The 19,160-nt window shown below is 43.8% G+C and overlaps 1 protein-coding gene across 1 annotated transcript; it reads left to right on the forward strand.

Moving 5' to 3' along the window:
- Positions 1–220: 220 nt before the first annotated feature.
- LOC144741114 (uncharacterized) lies at positions 221–15,209 on the forward strand. The gene is given in 6 exon segments (XM_078623749.1): positions 221–1,372; positions 1,374–2,394; positions 2,397–2,611; positions 5,703–5,784; positions 6,010–7,373; positions 12,825–15,209. Coding segments are annotated over 6 exon segments (6,219 nt in total).
- Positions 15,210–19,160: the final 3,951 nt, after the last annotated feature.

Raw genomic sequence — 19,160 nt, forward strand, 5'->3', positions numbered from 1 at the left:
TATCTGCTGACACCCGTTATTTTTCATTTGTACTCAAGATGTCACTATAGACCAACAGAGGAGACACACTCCGTTTGCTTTGCACACCACCCACTAATATAATCGACCGTCCCTTTATTCTTCAGTGTCGAACTCAGGCGACGATTGAGAAAATTGTGGAAATACAGCGTATACAGCGGTTTCAGTCACATTGTTTTAATTTGAGTACTACTGCTAAAGGATGTACCTGCGGGGATTCATTCAGACCTATGGCTTTCTGTTTCTCTTTGTTGTGGCCCACTCGACTCACGGAGACCTGAACTATTCAGTCCAGGAGGAGCTGAAACGAGGATCTGTTATTGGAAATATCGCCAAAGACCTCGGATTGGAGGTGGGGAGGCTTTCTGCTCGTAAAGCCCGAGTTGATATTCAAGGAAAGAGCAAACATTATTGCGGGATGAACCTTCAGAGCGGAGATTTAATCGTTGCTGACCGAATAGATCGAGAGGAACACTGTGGAGAAAAACCTTCCTGTGTTCTGAAATTCGACGTATTACTGGAGAATCCGCTGGAGTTACACAGGTTGTCCCTGCAAGTTCAGGACGTAAATGACAATGCACCAGTTTTCCCTAAAGACACAGTGAAGCTGGAGATCCGTGAGTCTGCTGACAAAGGAGCCAGATATCGTATTAATGCGGCGCACGATGCTGATATAGGGACGAATTCTGTTCAACGCTACATATTGCAGCAAAACCCGAATTTCGTGTTCAATATTCAGACGACGGGTTCAGGTAGTAAATATGGTGAATTGGTTTTAGACAAGGAGCTGGATAGAGAGGAACGACAGGAAATGAAATTACTGCTGACGGCTGTGGATGGTGGATCTCCTCAGAGGTCTGGTACTGTAGTCATCCATGTTATTGTACTTGATGCTAATGACAACGCCCCCGTTTTTACCCAGGCCGTGTATTCATCCACACTGAAGGAAAACTCTCCTTTGAAAACCCCAGTTATCACTGTGAGTGCAACAGACGCAGATGAAGGTGTGAATGGAGAGGTTACTTATGAATTCAGCCGATTGTCTGATAAATCACGAGATCGTTTTTCTCTAGATCAGAAAACGGGTGAAATTACTGTGATAGGTCAAATAGATTACGAGGATGGGTCCAAATATGAAGTGTTTGTTGAGGCCAGAGATGGTTATGGACTGTCTTCAGAGGCAAAAGTAATTATTGATATAATGGATGTGAATGACAATGCACCTGTAGTATTTGTCAAATCTCTGACCAATCCGATCCCAGAGAACGTGTCACCTGGTACAGAGGTGGGCATCATCAACGTTCAGGATGCAGATTCTGATAACAGTCAACAGGTCCGCTGCTCGATTAAACAAAAACGTCCCTTTCAAGTTAGTTCCTTCTATTAAAAACTATTATTCTCTGGTGACTACTGGACAACTGGACCGTGAACTGGTGTCTGACTACAACATTACAATCAGTGCCACTGACGAGGGCTCTCCTCCTCTGTCCTCCTCTAAGACTGTTCACTTATCTGTAGCAGACATCAACGACAACCCACCTGTGTTTGAGGAACAGTCCTACAGCGCATACGTCAGTGAAAATAACAAACCTGGATCCACTTTATGTTCCGTTACCGCTCGAGACCCCGACTGGAGACAGAACGGTACAGTGATTTATTCTCTGTTAGCCGGTGAGGTGAACGGTGCCCCGGTGTCCTCATATCTGTCTGTTAACGGAGACACGGGGGTGATCCACTCTGTGAGGTCCTTTGACTATGAACAGCTGAGGAGCTTCAAGGTCCACGTGATGGCCAGAGACAACGGTTCTCCTCCTCTGAGCAGCAACGTGACCGTCAGTGTGTTCATATCGGATGTGAATGACAACTGTCCTCAGATCCTGTACCCCACCCCGGAGGGCAACTCCTTCATGACCGAGTTGGTCCCCAAAGCCGCACACGGAGGCTCTCTGGTGTCCAAAGTCATCGCGGTGGACGCGGACTCCGGACAGAACGCCTGGCTGTCCTATCACATCGTCAGATCCACCGATCCTGGACTTTTCACTATCGGTCTCCACAGCGGAGAGATCCGAACACAGCGGGACATTTCCGAGTCTGACAGCATGAAACAGAACCTGATCGTGTCGGTGAAAGATAACGGACAGCCCCCTCTGTCTGCCACCTGCTCCATGAATCTACTTATTTCTGATAACTTGGCTGAGGTGACGGAACTGAAGGACATTTCTTCCGAGGAGAAGAATTCCAAGCTGACGTCGTATCTGATCATCGCGCTGGTGTCTGTGTCCACCTTCTTTCTCACCTTCATCATCATCGTCCTGGGTGTGAGGTTTTGTCGCAGGAGAAAGCCCAGACTGTTGTTTGATGGAGCAGTTGCCATCCCAGCGCTTATCTGCCTCCTAATTACGCAGATGTTGACGGCACAGGAACTTTACGCAGCGCGTACAACTATGACACCTACTTGACGACAGGTTCTCGAACCAGTGACTTTAAGTTCGTCTCTTCTTACAATGACAACACGCTGCCTGCTGACCAGACTCTGAGGAAAAGCCCGTCTGACTTTGCTGATGTGTTTGGAGACAGTGATACTCTTCCTGAGGTAGGCATACGTCACTGACTTCTTGTTTAACTTCGAACACCAACCTATTATTTTTGGCTTCTCTGGCGGTTGATTTGATACTTTTAATAGGTCTGTTTTGGTAGAATTTCATCCTGAGTCCCATGGACCAAACATTCGTGCTCTAATTTACTCAGTGATTCACACATTTTGTAGACACTCTTCTTTCACAAATTATCATGACTATATCACAACCTTCATCTTTGTTTCCTGCGTAGAATAATGAGATTTCTTCTGAAGCTTCTCAGTCATCCTTGAAAATATCAACTACTTGGTTTTAATCTGAGGCAACTAGATTTTCTAGTTTGCTGAGGACATGTTGTCCCTCGTGTCTAGAAGTTTCTTCAGGTCGACACTGACTCGTGGGAGTTCTTCTGCACAAAAATATGACACCCAGGGGTCTGACATTCCCCTGGCCCATTGTCATTGAATCATCAAATCAACGTTGACAGTGTTTTAGAAAACTTTCTCAGGCTGGTGTACTGACACAATTTAAACTTCACTGTTGTCTTCTTCCATATATCAACACCAAATATGTCCTCTTTACCCTGCCTGTGTTATGGAAGAATATTTGTATTTCCAATGCACTATTTGACCCTCTGCATTTGCTGTTGTACTTATTATTGGCATTTAAAATTCTTTCTTTATCTTTCTATTACTGATTAATTCATTGCACTTAGTTTGTGCAACTGGACAGTCACATTACTTGCCACTAACTGTCCTTTGATTTTGCTTTTCCAGGTTTTCTTTGTATAAGGTGGCATCACATCATATTATATGCATAATGTTTTCTACCGTCATTTTATCATATGTTGTGCTTCATATTAAAAAAAAAAACAAAAAAGCAAACAAAAAAAACAAATCTGTGTTTTCATCCTTTTTTCATGTAGTGTAATGTTGGATCATGTTTAACCAAAGTAGCCTTAAAGTGGGTGTTCTTCCATGATCCATTAATATGACAGAATTAAGTTTAACCTGCAAATTGTTTGCTGGAGTTAAACATACAAACATATTTGGAAACCGTATTAGTTCTCCTGCAGCACAGTTTACTTAAATTCTGATTGCTCGGGTCTCTGTCCTTGGTGCCGAAATTGGTTTTCCCGAAGCCTTTTTTGTCCTCTTAGCTCACCAGTATTTCACCTTCCGCTTGATCAGAGGTAATGCGCCCCGGCTGCTAGTCACCACGCCCGTGTGATCATCTCAAACAGGAAGGCAGGCATGTACCTCCCCTCCACGACCAGGCCCAGAGGCCAGCGCTGTCTCTGGTTCTGAACCCTCTTCCCAGCTCCCCAGTGGCTCTGGTGAGGGAGGCACTCCCTCGAGCGCTCCCTTAGTGACACTCCACAATACGTAGTTGCAACGTTGTTTTTTTGTTGTTGTTGTTGTTGTTGACAGTATCGCATAGAGGTCAGAAAACTGCAGTATTTTCTAATTTGAGCAGAGCTGTTGGTGTTGCATTTAGAGGAATTCTTTTTCAATGAACCTTGTCTCTCCTCTATCAGCATAGCTTTTCTCTTGTCTGTCTGATCTGGAAGTTGGTCTCTCTGACTGTCCATGATGCTGAAGCGACTCAATAAGGCTGTTTCTTTCTGAGGACCATTGCCGGTGCTGTAGTGTAGTTGGTTCTCCATTTGTTTGACATGAAGTGAAAAGTGTTTGGAAATTCAATCTGTTTTCATCCTCTGCTCCAAGAGAAATACGAGACTGCAAGTTGGAATGCATGTATGTAAGTATGTAGGTAGGAAGGTGTGTAAGTGTAATATGGGTGTGTGAGTGCATATGTATACTGTATATATAATATACACCCATATAGTCATATATTCTATTTGTTAAATATTACGACGAAAGACAATTAAATGATAACATGTTCATCAGAACCTTAACAAAACTGGGATGTTGGGATTTGATTAAAATCTATCAGTAATATTTACAATGGAAACGTTTGAACATACAATTTTTAAATAATATGAAGAATTAGGGCTGTTTTGTTCTTTAAGCTATTTGAGACTTAACATACAGTATATTAATTTGGATACGGCAATTATAATAACAGATCTTTTCCTAACACTTAAAATACCACCTTAAAATTGGTTTAACTCGTTTTGAGTTATGATGACTAGTTTGTTTTGGAGTAATCTGCTGACACCCGTTATTTGTCATTTGGACTCAAGATGTCACTATAGACCAACAGAGGAGACACACTCCGTTTGCTTTGCACACCACCCACTAATATAATCGACCTTCCCTTTATTCTTCAGTGTCGAACTCAGGCGACGATTGAGAAAATTGTGGAAATACAGCGTGTACAGCGGTTTCAATCACATTGTTTTAGTTTGAGTACTACTGCCAAAGGATGTACCTGTGGGGATTCATTCAGACCTATGGCTTTCTGTTTTTCTTTGTTGTGGCCCACTCGACTCACGGAGACCTGAGCTATTCAGTCCAGGAGGAGCTGAAACGAGGATCTGTTATTGGAAATATTGCCAAAGACCTCGGATTGGAGGTGGGGAGGCTTTCTGCTCGTAAAGCCCGAGTTGATATTCAAGGAAAGAGCAAACATTATTGCGGGATGAATCTTCAGAGCGGAGATTTAATCGTTGCTGACCGAATAGATCGAGAGGAACACTGTGGAGAAAAACCTTCCTGTGTTCTGAAATTCGACGTATTACTGGAGAATCCGCTGGAGTTACACCGGTTGTCCCTGCAAGTACAAGACGTAAATGACAATGCACCAGTTTTCCCTAAAGACACTGTGAAGCTGGAGATCCGTGAGTCTGCTGACAAAGGAGCCAGATATCGTATTAATGCGGCGCATGATGCTGATATAGGGACGAATTCTGTCCAACGCTACATATTGCAGCAAAACCCGAATTTCGTGTTCAACATTCAGACGACAGGTTCTAAGAGTCGATATGGTGAACTGGTTTTAGACAAGGAGTTGGATAGAGAGGAACGACAGGAAATGAAATTAGTGCTGACGGCCGTGGATGGTGGATCTCCTCAGAGGTCTGGGACTGTAGTCATCCATGTTATTGTACTGGATGCTAATGACAACGCCCCCGTTTTTACTCAGGCCGTATATTCATCCACACTGAAGGAAAACTCTCCTTTGAAAACCCCAGTTATCACTGTAAGTGCAACAGACGCAGATGAAGGTGTGAATGGAGAGGTTACTTATGAATTCAGCCAACTGTCTGATAAATCACGACATCTTTTTTCACTAGATCAGAAAACGGGTGAAATTACTGTGATAGGTCAAATAGATTATGAGGATGGGTCAAAATATGAAGTGTTTGTTGAGGCCAGAGATGGTTATGGACTTTCTTCAGAGGCAAAAGTAATTATTGATATAACGGATGTGAATGACAATGCACCTGTAGTATTTGTCAAATCTCTGACCAATCCGATCCCAGAGAACGTGTCACCTGGTACAGAGGTGGGCATCATCAACGTTCAGGATGCAGATTCTGATAACAGTCAACAGGTCCGCTGCTCGATTAAACAAAACGCGCCTTTTACGTTAGTTCCTTCTATCAAAAACTATTATTCTCTGGTGACTACTGGACAACTGGACCGTGAACTGGTGTCTGACTACAACATTACAATCAGTGCCACTGACGAGGGCTCTCCTCCTCTGTCCTCCTCTAAGACTGTTCACTTATCTGTGGCAGACATCAACGACAACCCACCTGTGTTTGAGGAACAGTCCTACAGCGCATACGTCAGTGAAAATAACAAACCTGGATCCACTTTATGTTCCGTTACCGCTCGAGACCCCGACTGGAGACAAAACGGTACAGTGATTTATTCTCTGTTAGCCGGTGAGGTGAACGGTGCCCCGGTGTCCTCCTATCTGTCTGTTAACGGAGACACGGGGGTGATCCACGCTGTGAGGTCCTTTGACTATGAACAGCTGAGGAGCTTCAAGGTCCACGTGATGGCCAGAGACAACGGTTCTCCTCCGCTGAGCAGCAACGTGACCGTCAGTGTGTTCATATCCGATGTGAATGACAACTGTCCTCAGATCCTGTACCCCACCCCGGAGGGCAACTCCTTCATGACCGAGCTGGTCCCCAAAGCCGCACACGGAGGCTCTCTGGTGTCCAAAGTCATCGCGGTGGACGCGGACTCCGGACAGAACGCCTGGCTGTCCTATCACATCGTCAGATCCACCGATCCTGGACTTTTCACTATCGGTCTCCATAGCGGAGAGATCCGAACACAGCGGGACATTTCCCAGTCTGACAGCATGAAACAGAACCTGATCGTGTCGGTGAAAGATAACGGACAGCCCTCTCTGTCTGCCACCTGCTCCATGAATCTACTTATTTCTGATAACTTGGCTGAGGTGACGGAACTGAAGGACATTTCTTCTGAGGAGAAGAATTCCAAGCTGACGTCGTATCTGATCATCGCGCTGGTGTCTGTGTCCACCTTTTTTCTCACCTTCATCATCATCGTCCTGGGTGTGAGGTTTTGTCGCAGGAGAAAGCCCAGACTGTTGTTTGATGGAGCAGTTGCCATCCCCAGCGCTTATCTGCCTCCTAATTACGCAGATGTCGACGGCACAGGAACTTTACGCAGCGCGTACAACTATGACACCTACTTGACGACAGGTTCCCGAACCAGTGACTTTAAGTTCGTCTCTTCTTACAATGACAACACGCTGCCTGCTGACCAGACTCTGAGGAAAAGTCCATCTGACTTTGCTGACGTGTTTGGAGACAATGATACTCTACCTGAGGTAGGCATACGTCACTGACATCTGGTTTAATTTCAATGACAAACCTATTTTTTTGAGCTTTCTCTTGCCGTTGAGTTGATACATGGGTTCGTTTTGGCAGAATTTTATACTGAGTCCTACGGACCAAATATTAGTGCTCAAATGTACTCACTGATTCACACATTTTGTAGACAATCTACTTTCACACATTATCACAATATATCACAGCCTTCATCTTTGTTTCCTGTGCAGAATAATGAGACTTCTTCCTGAATAATTTCTGTGAACGTTCTCAGTCATACTTGGAATAGAAACTTGCCGGTTTTAATATGAGGCAACTGGCTTTCTTAGTTTGCTGAGTGAATGTCAGTGCAGAAGTTCTGCTGCATTTATCAATTGGGCTGTTGACTGACACCAAGGGGTGTGAGGTTTCCCTGTCCATTGTCACCAAAGCATCAAATCAACTTTGACAGTGTTTTTAAAAATTCTTTTACAGGCTGGTATACTGACACAGTTTATACTTCTTTGTTGTATATCAAGGCCAAATATTTACTCTTTCCTCTGCCTTTTTTTTCTGCAACACGTTTGTCTTTCTTACAAGTACACACCAAACAAAACTAGGAATAGGAATAGACTTTATTGCACACGGGTTACAATGAAATTGCATGTGGGGCCACTCTGCACCACATATAAAAGAATAAAATAAATAAATAATATATAAATAACAGTAACAATGGCAGTTTAAAACACTGACGTTAAATGATTTAAAAGGTTTAAAAAGGTTAAAGGTTAAGTTTAACAAGTGCGGTGTGCATTTAATGGCGAGTTTATGTTGAGTTAATCGGACCGTGTGTGTGTGTGTATGAGTCCGTGGGTGCTGTACGGATTGTCCAGGGGAAGCAGCTGTCAGTCTGCTGGTGTGAGACTTGACCTGTAGCGTCTTCCTGAAGGCAACTGGTCGAGCTGTGTGTATTCTGGGTGTGTGGGGTCTTCAGTGATGGCCTTTATTCTCCTGTAACAGCAGGATGTGGACAGGTGTTCCAGGTTGGTTAGAGGGCAGCCAATGATGTTCTGGGCAGTTTTTATTACCCTCTGCACCGCCTTCTTGCCCTCTGCTGTGGAGCCTGCATACCACACACAAAGACAATATGTGAGCACACTCTCCACCGACGCGTGATAGAAGGCCAGCACCAGCTTTTGGTCGAGTATATTCTTTCTGAGGACACACAGGAAGTGAAGCCGCTGCTGAGCCTTCTTCACCAGGGCCTTGATATTGGGGGTCCAGGAGTGGTCTGCAGAGATGTGCATGCCCTGAAACTTAAAGGTGGAGACAGCTTCAACCTGTATACCATTTATCAGGAGAGGGGTGTGAAACTGTCTGTCCAGGATCAGTTCTTTGTTTTTTTGGACATTCAGGCTTAGATTGTTCTGTGCATTCCAGGTTGACAGCCTCTGCACCTTGTCCCTATATGCTGTCTAGTCCCCGTTGTGGATATGTCCCACTACAATGGTACTGTCCGCATATTTAGTAATGTTGTTGGTGAGGTGGGTTGGACAAAAGTCATGGACAGGGCGTACAGTAGGGGGCTCAGCACGCAGCCCTGTGATGCACCCGTGGTTAGTGTGAGTCCAGAGGAGTGGGAGGGGCCAAGTTTCACAGATTGTGGATGGTTTGACAGGAAGTGTTTAATCCAGTTCCAGGTGGGCAGGGGTATGTTGAGTTGCAGCAGTTTTTGGGGTCAGATGTCCGGGATGATAGTGTTGAACGCAGAGCTGAAGTCCAAGAGGAGCATCCTCACATAGCACCTCTTGTTCTCCAGATGGTTCAGAGTGGAGTGAAGTGTGAAGGCAATGGCGTCTTCTGTGGACTGGTTTGCCTTGTAGACAAACTGGTGAGGATCGAAAGAAGGGGGGAGGCAGTCTCTGATGTGTTGTGACACTAATAAACGCTCCAGACTCTTCATGATGACAGACGTCAGTGCAATGGGTCTGTAATTGTTGGGGCTGTGTATGGTGGGTTTCTTGGGAATTAGGGTGATGGTCAAGGCCTTTAGGCAGGTGGGAACGGTGACATGTGTCAGGGAGAGATTGAAACGTTTTGTGAGGATGGCTGCCAGTTGGACTGCACATGCTTTTATCACCGCTCTTGGGATGCCATCTGGTCCTGCAGCTTTACTGGGTTTCACCACTCTACGGTTCTTCTCCACCTCATGCTCCTGGAGGAAAAGAGGTGGGGTGCTGGAATCAGGGAGGGTGGGTGGTTGTGGGGGTGTGCATTTGGCAGTGGTCTCAAACAAAGAAGTTATTTAGCTCCTCTGCCAGGTCGCTGTTGTTGCTGGAGGAAGAGTGGGGAGGGGCTTGGCCTCTGTAGTTGGCTAGGGCCTAGATGCCCTTCTACATCTGTCCTGGGTTATTGTCCTGAAAGAATCCATCCACCTTCCTCTTGTAAAGGTTCTTGTCCTGCTTAATGACCCTCCTCAGGTCAGCTTTAGCAGTGTTATAAAGTGCACTGTCCCCTGACCTAAAGGCAGAGTTTCGGGCTCTGATCAGGTTCTGGACCTTACTTGTCATCCAGGGTTTCCTGTTTGGAAAGACCCAGATGCACTTTCCCTCCGTGACCCCCTCTGCACAGCACTTGATGTGGAAGAGGACAGATTCTGTGAAAGTGTCTCGGTCCTGGTCCTCAAAAACGCTCCAGTCTGTGCAGGAAAAGCAGTCCTGCAACAGGTCCAGAGCAAATATTATAAAAAATAATAATAGTAATAAGTAATAATATTAATACAGGTCCAGATTTTTGGGCCAGGCTTTGATGGTCTGATGGGCTGGTGCTGTTTGCCTCCGCAGGGGGGTGTAGGCTGGGAAGAGGAACAGGGGGAGATGGCCCGAGGTGTGGGGAGGGGGTACGCTTTGTAAACATGCTTATGTCCTGTCATGTCATGTTCATGTAGAGATGATCGAGTGTGTTTTTTTTCCTCCTTGTTGCGCATTTCGGTGAGAACTGACTTGAGGCTGGGCTGCTTGTCCGGTCCTTGTTTGAAAGTGACCGTTGCTCCAGAAGCTGTGGCCGACGACTGAAAAGATGCCCTGAGGGTAAGACAGTATGAACTAGGCATCTCAGAGTTATTCTGCATTGTCGTCCAGTTCCAGTTCCTTGATGTTGCATGCTGGGTGTCTGTTGAATCAGTCAGTCAGTGGATCCTAGATCCTGAAGACGTAATCTGCTACTTCTGATTGAGGTCTATTGCTGCTTTCATCTGCGACTTTCCTTGCTCCATCTTGTTTATTTTTACGTCTGCAAGTGACAACAATGTGGTTGTCATTCTTACAATGACTGCACCACGTCTTTGACCAACATGTTTTTGCCTGATGACCTTTTATTCCACAGTAGTGATGTCAGCATGGTGTATAGGTTAATAATGCAGGGCTTCCCCTTCCCGGCACAGTATTCACATAATATTTGCAGTGCTTTTCTTCCATTGTCCGGCACATCCCTCATAATTAATGAGAGGCTTTTATCATCCAGGAGTTGAATTAACTCGGCTTAAGCGTCTGCATTGTTCTGATCATCAGATGCTCTTTCTTCTTGGCTATTAAGTTCTCTCAGAACTGTGTCCTTTAATCTTATAAATGCAGATGTCCCAGTACTTTAGTCTCCCACAGTTCGTAATTGGCTTCATCTCTGTCGAACACGAGCCAAGATAGCCTGCTTGCCCTTCATGGTTTCATGATGTTTTCTATAAGCCGTTAGCACGCTGTCCGTCGTGACTTTCTTTCAGCGATAAAACATCCACAAACTCTTCTCCAAGCTCCTCCTGGGCCCATAACCTGTTGAGCTTTGCAGCTTCTCTACCGTGGAGCTCGGAGAATGAGCCGACGGAGGCAATAACGCTCTTTAGATTATTATCATTTATTTTCTTCGGTCACATACAAACAGACATCAAACAGGTAGAACTTCCTCAAAGCGTAAATCTGGGCATGGCTTAAAACAACACATGGCAATATAGCATACACTTCTGGTCTACACAAACTATGACTTACTGTGATGGAAAAAATGTACTGCACAACTGATAAACGGCAAGGTAATTCTTTGTTTTTGGATAACCATGTGGCTGGTTTTAACACATACGGAGTTGAAAAGTGTTGTTGTTGTTTTCTCTTCCAAGCATTTTTATGTTTTTGTTTACAGAACCTCATGGAGGTCAGAACACTGCAGTATTTTCTAGTTTGAGCAGAGAAGTTGGTGCTGCATTTAGAGGTATTCTTTTTCAATGAACCTTGTCTCTCCTCTATCAGCAAAGCTTTTCTCTCTTCTACTTGAACTGGAAGTTGGTCTCTGTGACTGTCCATGATGCTGAAGCGAATCAATAAGGCTGGTTCTTTCTGAGGACCATTGCTGGTGCTGCAGTGATGAACATGTTTGAAACCCAAGGAAATGCATCAAATGTACTACAGCATGTGCAGTGATAATCCTCTATATTTTAATATCTATGAATGAAGTCACTTTCCCCTTACATCTATATTTTTCTAGAGATTAGATTGCACTACACTTCTTTGACATACAGTGAAAGATTTTTTTTTTAATTCCATCCAGTTGTTATCCTCTACTCTGACAGTATTCCTGGACTGCAGTTTTACTTATTTTTCTGATTGTGAAAACTCATGAAAAAAGAAATTTATTAAAATGTGTTCATCAAAACCTTGACAAAACTAACTGTGATTTGATTAAAACAGAGTTCTAATCAAGTTCTATATGCACTGGAAACATTTGGTAATACAATGTTTATATTAACTGAAGACTGAAGTAGACTTGTAGCTCTCGAGACCGGTCTTGGTCTCAAGATCACTTTTTTGTGGTCTTGACCTTGTCACATCCTCGACAGTCTTTGATCTCGGTCTTGTCTCGGTCTCGGGTCCCTCGGTCTCGTAATGTCTCGGACTGGCCGAGCGGTCTCTATCACACATCTAGGTGACAGTATCTTGTGATCACCAGTTCTTCCTTTTGTTAATGTACAATTTGAAGTAAGGTTTTGCGAACTATTTATATTTTACATTTGATATAATTCATTTTTGGTGCACCTGCGTGTGTGTCTGTGTATTTAATTATACTATTGTGCTTCTAATGGCCTTGTTTGATTAAATATATGGCATCATTTTTTATTATTATTATTAGTAGTAGTAGTAGTATCATCACGTTTTAAGGTATAAAGACCAAATCATTTTGAGGAAATCTGCTGTCACCCGTTATTTTTCATTTGTACTCAAGATGTCACTATAGACCAACAGAGGAGACACACTCCGTTTGCTTTGCACACCACCCACTGATATAATCGACCTCCCCTTTATTCTTCAGTGTCGAACTAAGGCGACGAATGAGAAAATTGTGGAAATACAGCGTATACAGCGATTTAAATCACATTTTTGTTTTGGTCTGAGTACTACTGTCAAAGGATGTACCTGTGGGGATTCATTCAGACCTATGGCTTCCTGTTTTTCTTTGTTGTGGCCCACTCGACTCACGGAGACCTGAGCTATTCAGTCCAGGAGGAGCTGAAACGAGGATCTGTTATTGGAAATATCGCCAAAGACCTCGGATTGGAGGTGGGGAGGCTTCCTGCTCGTAAACCCCGAGTAGACAAGGAACGAAGCGACAAGCAGTATTGTGGGATGAACCTTCAGAGTGGCGATTTAATCGTTGCTGACCGAATAGATCGAGAGGAACACTGTGGAGAAAAACCTTCCTGTGTTCTGAAATTCGACGTATTACTGGAGAATCCGCTGGAGTTACACCGGTTGTCCCTGCAAGTTCAGGACGTAAATGACAATGCACCAGTTTTCCCTAAAGACACAGTGAAGCTGGAGATCAGTGAGTCTGCTGACAAAGGAGCCAGATATCGTATTAATGCGGCGCACGATGCTGATATAGGGACGAATTCTGTCCAACGCTACATATTGCAGCAAAACCCGAATTTTGTGTTCAATATTCAGACGACAGGTTCTACCAGTCGATATGGTGAACTGGTTTTAGACAAGGAGTTGGATAGAGAGGAACGACAGGAAATGAAATTAGTGCTGACGGCCGTGGATGGTGGATCTCCTCAGAGGTCTGGGACTGTAGTCATCCATGTTATTGTACTTGATGCTAATGACAACGCCCCCGTTTTTACTCAGGCCGTATATTCATCCACACTGAAGGAAAACTCTCCTTTGAAAACCCCAGTTATCACTGTGAGTGCAACAGACGCAGATGAAGGTGTGAATGGAGAGGTTACTTATGAATTCAGCCAACTGTCTGATAAATCACGACATCTTTTTTCACTAGATCAGAAAACTGGTGAAATTACTGTGATAGGTCAAATAGATTATGAGGATGGGTCCAAATATGAAGTGTTTGTTGAGGCCAAGGATGGTTATGGACTGTCGTCAGAGGCAAAAGTAATTATTGATATAACTGATGTGAATGACAATGCACCTGTAGTATTTGTCAAATCTCTGACCAATCCGATCCCAGAGAACGTGTCACCTGGTACAGAGGTGGGCATCATCAACGTTCAGGACAGAGACTCTGAGAAGAACACGCAGGTCCGCTGCTCCATTCAGCAGAACGTCCCTTTTAAGTTAATTCCTTCTATTAAAAGCCATTATTCTCTGGTGACTACTGGACAACTGGACCGTGAACTGGTGTCTGACTACAACATTACAATCAGTGCCACTGACGAGGGCTCTCCTCCTCTGTCCTCCTCTAAGACTGTTCACTTATCTGTAGCAGACATCAACGACAACCCACCTGTGTTTGAGGAACAGTCCTACAGCGCATACGTCAGTGAAAATAACAAACCTGGATCCACTTTATGTTCCGTTACCGCTCGAGACCCCGACTGGAGACAAAACGGTACAGTGATTTATTCTCTGTTATCCGGTGAGGTGAACGGTGCCCCGGTGTCCTCCTATCTGTCTGTTAACGGAGACACGGGGGTGATCCACGCTGTGAGGTCCTTTGACTATGAACAGCTGAGGAGCTTCAAGGTCCACGTGATGGCCAGAGACAACGGTTCTCCTCCGCTGAGCAGCAACGTGACCGTCAGTGTGTTCATATCGGATGTGAATGACAACTGTCCTCAGATCCTGTACCCCACCCCGGAGGGCAACTCCTTCATGACCGAGCTGGTCCCCAAAGCCGCACACGGAGGCTCTCTGGTGTCCAAAGTCATCGCGGTGGACGCGGACTCCGGACAGAACGCCTGGCTGTCCTATCACATCGTCAGATCCACCGATCCGGGACTTTTCACTATCGGTCTCCACAGCGGAGAGATCCGAACACAGCGGGACATTTCCGAGTCTGACAGCATGAAACAGAACCTGATCGTGTCGGTGAAAGATAACGGACAGCCCTCTCTGTCTGCCACCTGCTCTATGAATCTACTTATTTCTGATAACTTGGCTGAGGTGACGGAACTGAAGGACATTTCTTCTGATGAGAAGAATTCCAAGCTGACGTCGTATCTGATCATCGCGCTGGTGTCTGTGTCCACCTTCTTTCTCACCTTCATCATCATCGTCCTGGGTGTGAGGTTTTGTCGCAGGAGAAAGCCCAGACTGTTGTTTGATGGAGCAGTTGCCATCCCCAGCGCTTATCTGCCTCCTAATTACGCAGATGTTGACGGCACAGCAACTTTACGCAGCGCGTACAACTATGACACCTACTTGACGACAGGTTCTCGAACCAGTGACTTTAAGTTCGTCTCTTCTTACAATGACAACACGCTGCCTGCTGACCAGACTCTGAGGAAAAGTCCATCTGACTTTGCTGATGTTTTTGGAGACAGTGATACTCTACCTCAGGTAGGCATACGTCACTGACTTCTGATTGTAAATTTCAATGACCAACCTATTCTTTTCTGCTTTCTCTGGCCATTGAGTTGATACTTTTAATGGGTTTGTTTTGGTAAAACCTAACACTGAATTCTACGGTCCAAACATTAATATTTTTCTGAATATAAATGTTCTTCCTGAATAAGTTCTATGAAGGTTCTTGGACATCCTTGTCATAGAAACTTGCTGGTTTTAATCTGAGGCAACTGGCTTTCTTAGTTTGCTGAGTGAATGTCAGTGTAGAAGTTCTGTTGCATATATAGATTGGACTTTTGACTGACACCAAGGGGAGTGAGGTTCCCCTGTCCATTGTAACTGAATCATCAAATCAAGTTTGACAGTGTTTTTGAAAATTCTTCCATACGCTCATTTGCTGACACAGTTTATACTAAACTGTTGTATATCAACGCCAAATATTTACTCTTTCCTCGGCCCCAGTTTCTGCAACATGTTTGTTTTTCTGATGCACTCACTGACACCCTGCTGTAGCAATAACCCAGTTTTTGTTCATGGGCAGCACAGGGGATCTTTTAGATTCAATGGATCATGTCTCTGCGCACAAAGGAAACAGGCAACAACGAGTTTTAAGATATGTATTTATTGACTAAATACTAATAACACACGTAATACTAAAATGACAAAACACAAGACAAACAAAGAACAGACACAGAACGTAAAAGAAGACAAAAGGTAAACTCGGGGTGATGGTGATAGGAGATAGTTCTTGATCAATTATTAATCCCTTAATAACTGAACTAATGACTAACCTATCGTATGTGAGAATCGCTGCTGATGAGCAGTGTGTGTGCGTGTGTGTCAGTTACTGGACTTTTGACATCAACTCTTATGAGCAGCTCAGAGATGTAACAGCCTACTTGACTTCAGGAGCTGAGGCTGGGACCCAGTGATGCTGGATTCTGCATGCGATGTCTCCAAAGTGGGTTGTCCTTGAACGGCGTCGTGTTCTCCAGATGTTTGGTCCTGCCGATGGCGCTTCCTGATCAGCGACTTAGTGCAACCTGCCAGCGGTTCCTTAGCTGGTGATTGGCTGATGGCGCTGGAGGCTTCAGATGCAGTTTGGACTGCAGGTGGCTCAGAGTTTGGGTCAAAAGTTCTGATAACGATCTGACAAAAATGATTCCTGGTTTGTGGAGAGGATTGAAACGTTGGCTAGGCGTTTGTGATCCTCGAAAACAAGAATCTAAAACTCGTAAAAATGAAAAGAAGAAAAATAGGATTTGTTACAACAAAGCGGTTTGCTAGTTGTAATCTCCAAAATAAAAGTGTAAAAACTTTGGTTTAACTCTCGGCACTAATACTCAAGCTTAAGAGGCACAACTTGGTTACGAAGAAAGAAAGCGAAGGCTAAGCTGAACGAACGTGCGGCACAAACTTGAAGAATTCTGTAGGAGCGAGAGTACAGAACTCTGGTAAAAGAAAAAGGAGTGCTCAAGGAAAAATGTTGGAAAAATGGTTGCTCCGAAAATGATCTGATCTGCTCTGCTCTGCTCTGCTCTGCTCTGCTCTGCTCTGCTCTGCTCTGCTCTGCTCTGCCTCTGCTCGTAGGACAAAGGGTGTGTTGCCCTTTTATCATGAGAAGAGGTGGTTTCAGATAACTCATCACTATGCATGAATTGGTCAAGTTAATGTCCAATCACACCTCAAGTAACAAGTTAGAGGAGGAGATACTAGTTGTAATTTACGACTGGCGGGCTCGGTGCCTCTACCAGCCCCCAGGAGACACGCATCTGTGGTTTGGAGCCAACGATTAATCGTTTGTGTTAACGTTCTCCAAACACCATGACCCAGTGTGTGAACTCTTGTAAACTACTGGCACAGAATGTATCATGAGGTTAAAGAATAGATATCCTAGTACAACTAGTATAACTAAGCATCATTACTTATCTAACAATAAGAAAGAATCAGGATCTGTAAGAAGATGACATATGAAATGGTTCAAGGATACTAGAATGAACATTCTAGAAGAAAGAACATCGAGAAAAGACGTATCAGCATTACACATTTCACGTTGGTGAAGTCTGTAGCAAGGCATCTGAGTACGTCATCAGAAGAGGGGACATTGTTGAACAGCAAACATAAAAATGTCCATGATTCTAATATCAACCTCTGGTAAACTGGTAGTAAATAAGTAATGTTCTTATATCCGAGTATATAACATTACCATGAGACACATAATATGTTTAATACATTTGTTAGGTTACAAATGAAACAAAGGGATCTCAGAGTCTCAGTCCTGCTCAGGAATGCAGGAAAAGAGAAAGAAGAGAGTGGGGGGAGTTTGAGATTTGGGTCTTAGGAGTCACAAACTGTGGAAGGGAGGAAGATTCTTCTCCCTGCAAGGTGTTTGTCTTATGTCAGCAATCACATCTTTATGGTTTGATGCCCAGAGAGTGAACTGAGAGGAAGGAGGCCCATTCAAGATGGCTCTTGGTGCCATCTTGATAAGGAGGTTCTGTGTTGAGGAGAACTCAGCATGGGTCATGCTGGTGTGACCTCAGATGGGCTGATTCACAAGTGGTAAGAAAGGGATGTGGAGGAATGATACCAAGCAGGGTGTCCGCTACACTGCATTTGTTCTCCTTTTTTTCATTTTTTGTCATTCTTTCTTTCTTACCTTTTTTTTCAGTTATTGATTAATTCATTGCACTTTGTGTACAGTTGTGCAATTATCTTACTTGTTTGTGTTTCAAACACTCTGTGCATTTTCCTGTACCGGTGTATTGTGGTTGTTTCCTATGGAGTTTCGGCTTTAGACCTGTTTAGGCTGATGAGGCTTCTGGCTATCTTTTGGTACTTGTTTTCTCTGTTTACGACATGGAATCACATAATAATATAATACTCACTGTTTTCAACCATCATTTAATGATTTTTTTTGCTTCATATTTAAAAAAATACAACTATATTTTCATCCTTTTTTCATGTAGTGTAATGTTTGATCATGTTTAACCAAAGTAGCCTTGAAGTGAGTGTTCATTCATGATCTATTAATATGACAGAACTAAGTTTAACCTGCAAATTGTTTGCTGGAGTTCAACATACAAACAGATTTGGAGACTGTTAGTTCTCCGGCAACACAATTCACTTAAATTCTTATTGCTCAGGTCTCTGTCCTTGGTGCTGGTATTTAGTTTCCCGAAGCTTTTGTGTCCTTTTAGACTTTCTCAATGGCAATTAATTGTTTTTGGATAACCATATGGTGTGTTCTGGCTGGTTTTAACACTAAGTTGAAAAGTGAGTTGTTTGTTTTTTTTGTTTTCTTTTTTTTGTCCCTTCCAAGCATGATTATTTTTTGTTGACAGTACCTCATGGAGCTCAGAATACTGCAGTATTTTCTAGTTTGAGCAGAGCTGTTGGTGTTGCATTTAGAGGGATTCTTTTTCAATGAACATTGTCTCTCTATCAGCAAAGCTTTTCTCTCTTCTACCTGAACTGGAAGTTGGTCTCTGTGAATGTCCATGATGCTGAAGCGACAAACTCAGGCTGTTTCTTTCTGAGGACCATCACTGGTGCTATAGTGATGAACATGTGTGACAGAAGAATGAAGACAGTTTTGTTCTTGAATCTATTTGACACTTAACATACAGTTTATTTATTTTAATCTGGCAAAATATAATAACATATATTTTCCTAACATTTAAAATAACATCTTAAAATTGGTTTATCTCGTTTGAGGTGTGATGACTAGTTTGTTTTGCGGTAATCTGCTGTCACCCGTTATTTTTCATTTGTACTCAAGATGTCACTATAGACCAACAGAGGAGACACACTCCGTTTGCTTTGCACACCACCCACTAATATAATCGACCTTCCCTTTATTCTTCAGTGTCGAACTCAGGCGACGATTGAGAAAATTGTGGAAATACAGCGTGTACAGCGGTTTCAATCACATTGTTTTAGTTTGAGTACTACTGCCAAAGG

This window comes from Lampetra planeri, unplaced genomic scaffold (genome assembly GCF_965212315.1).
Source record: "Lampetra planeri unplaced genomic scaffold, kcLamPlan1.2.h2 scaffold_424, whole genome shotgun sequence".
In the NCBI taxonomy this organism is placed as follows: Eukaryota; Metazoa; Chordata; class Hyperoartia; order Petromyzontiformes; family Petromyzontidae; genus Lampetra; species Lampetra planeri.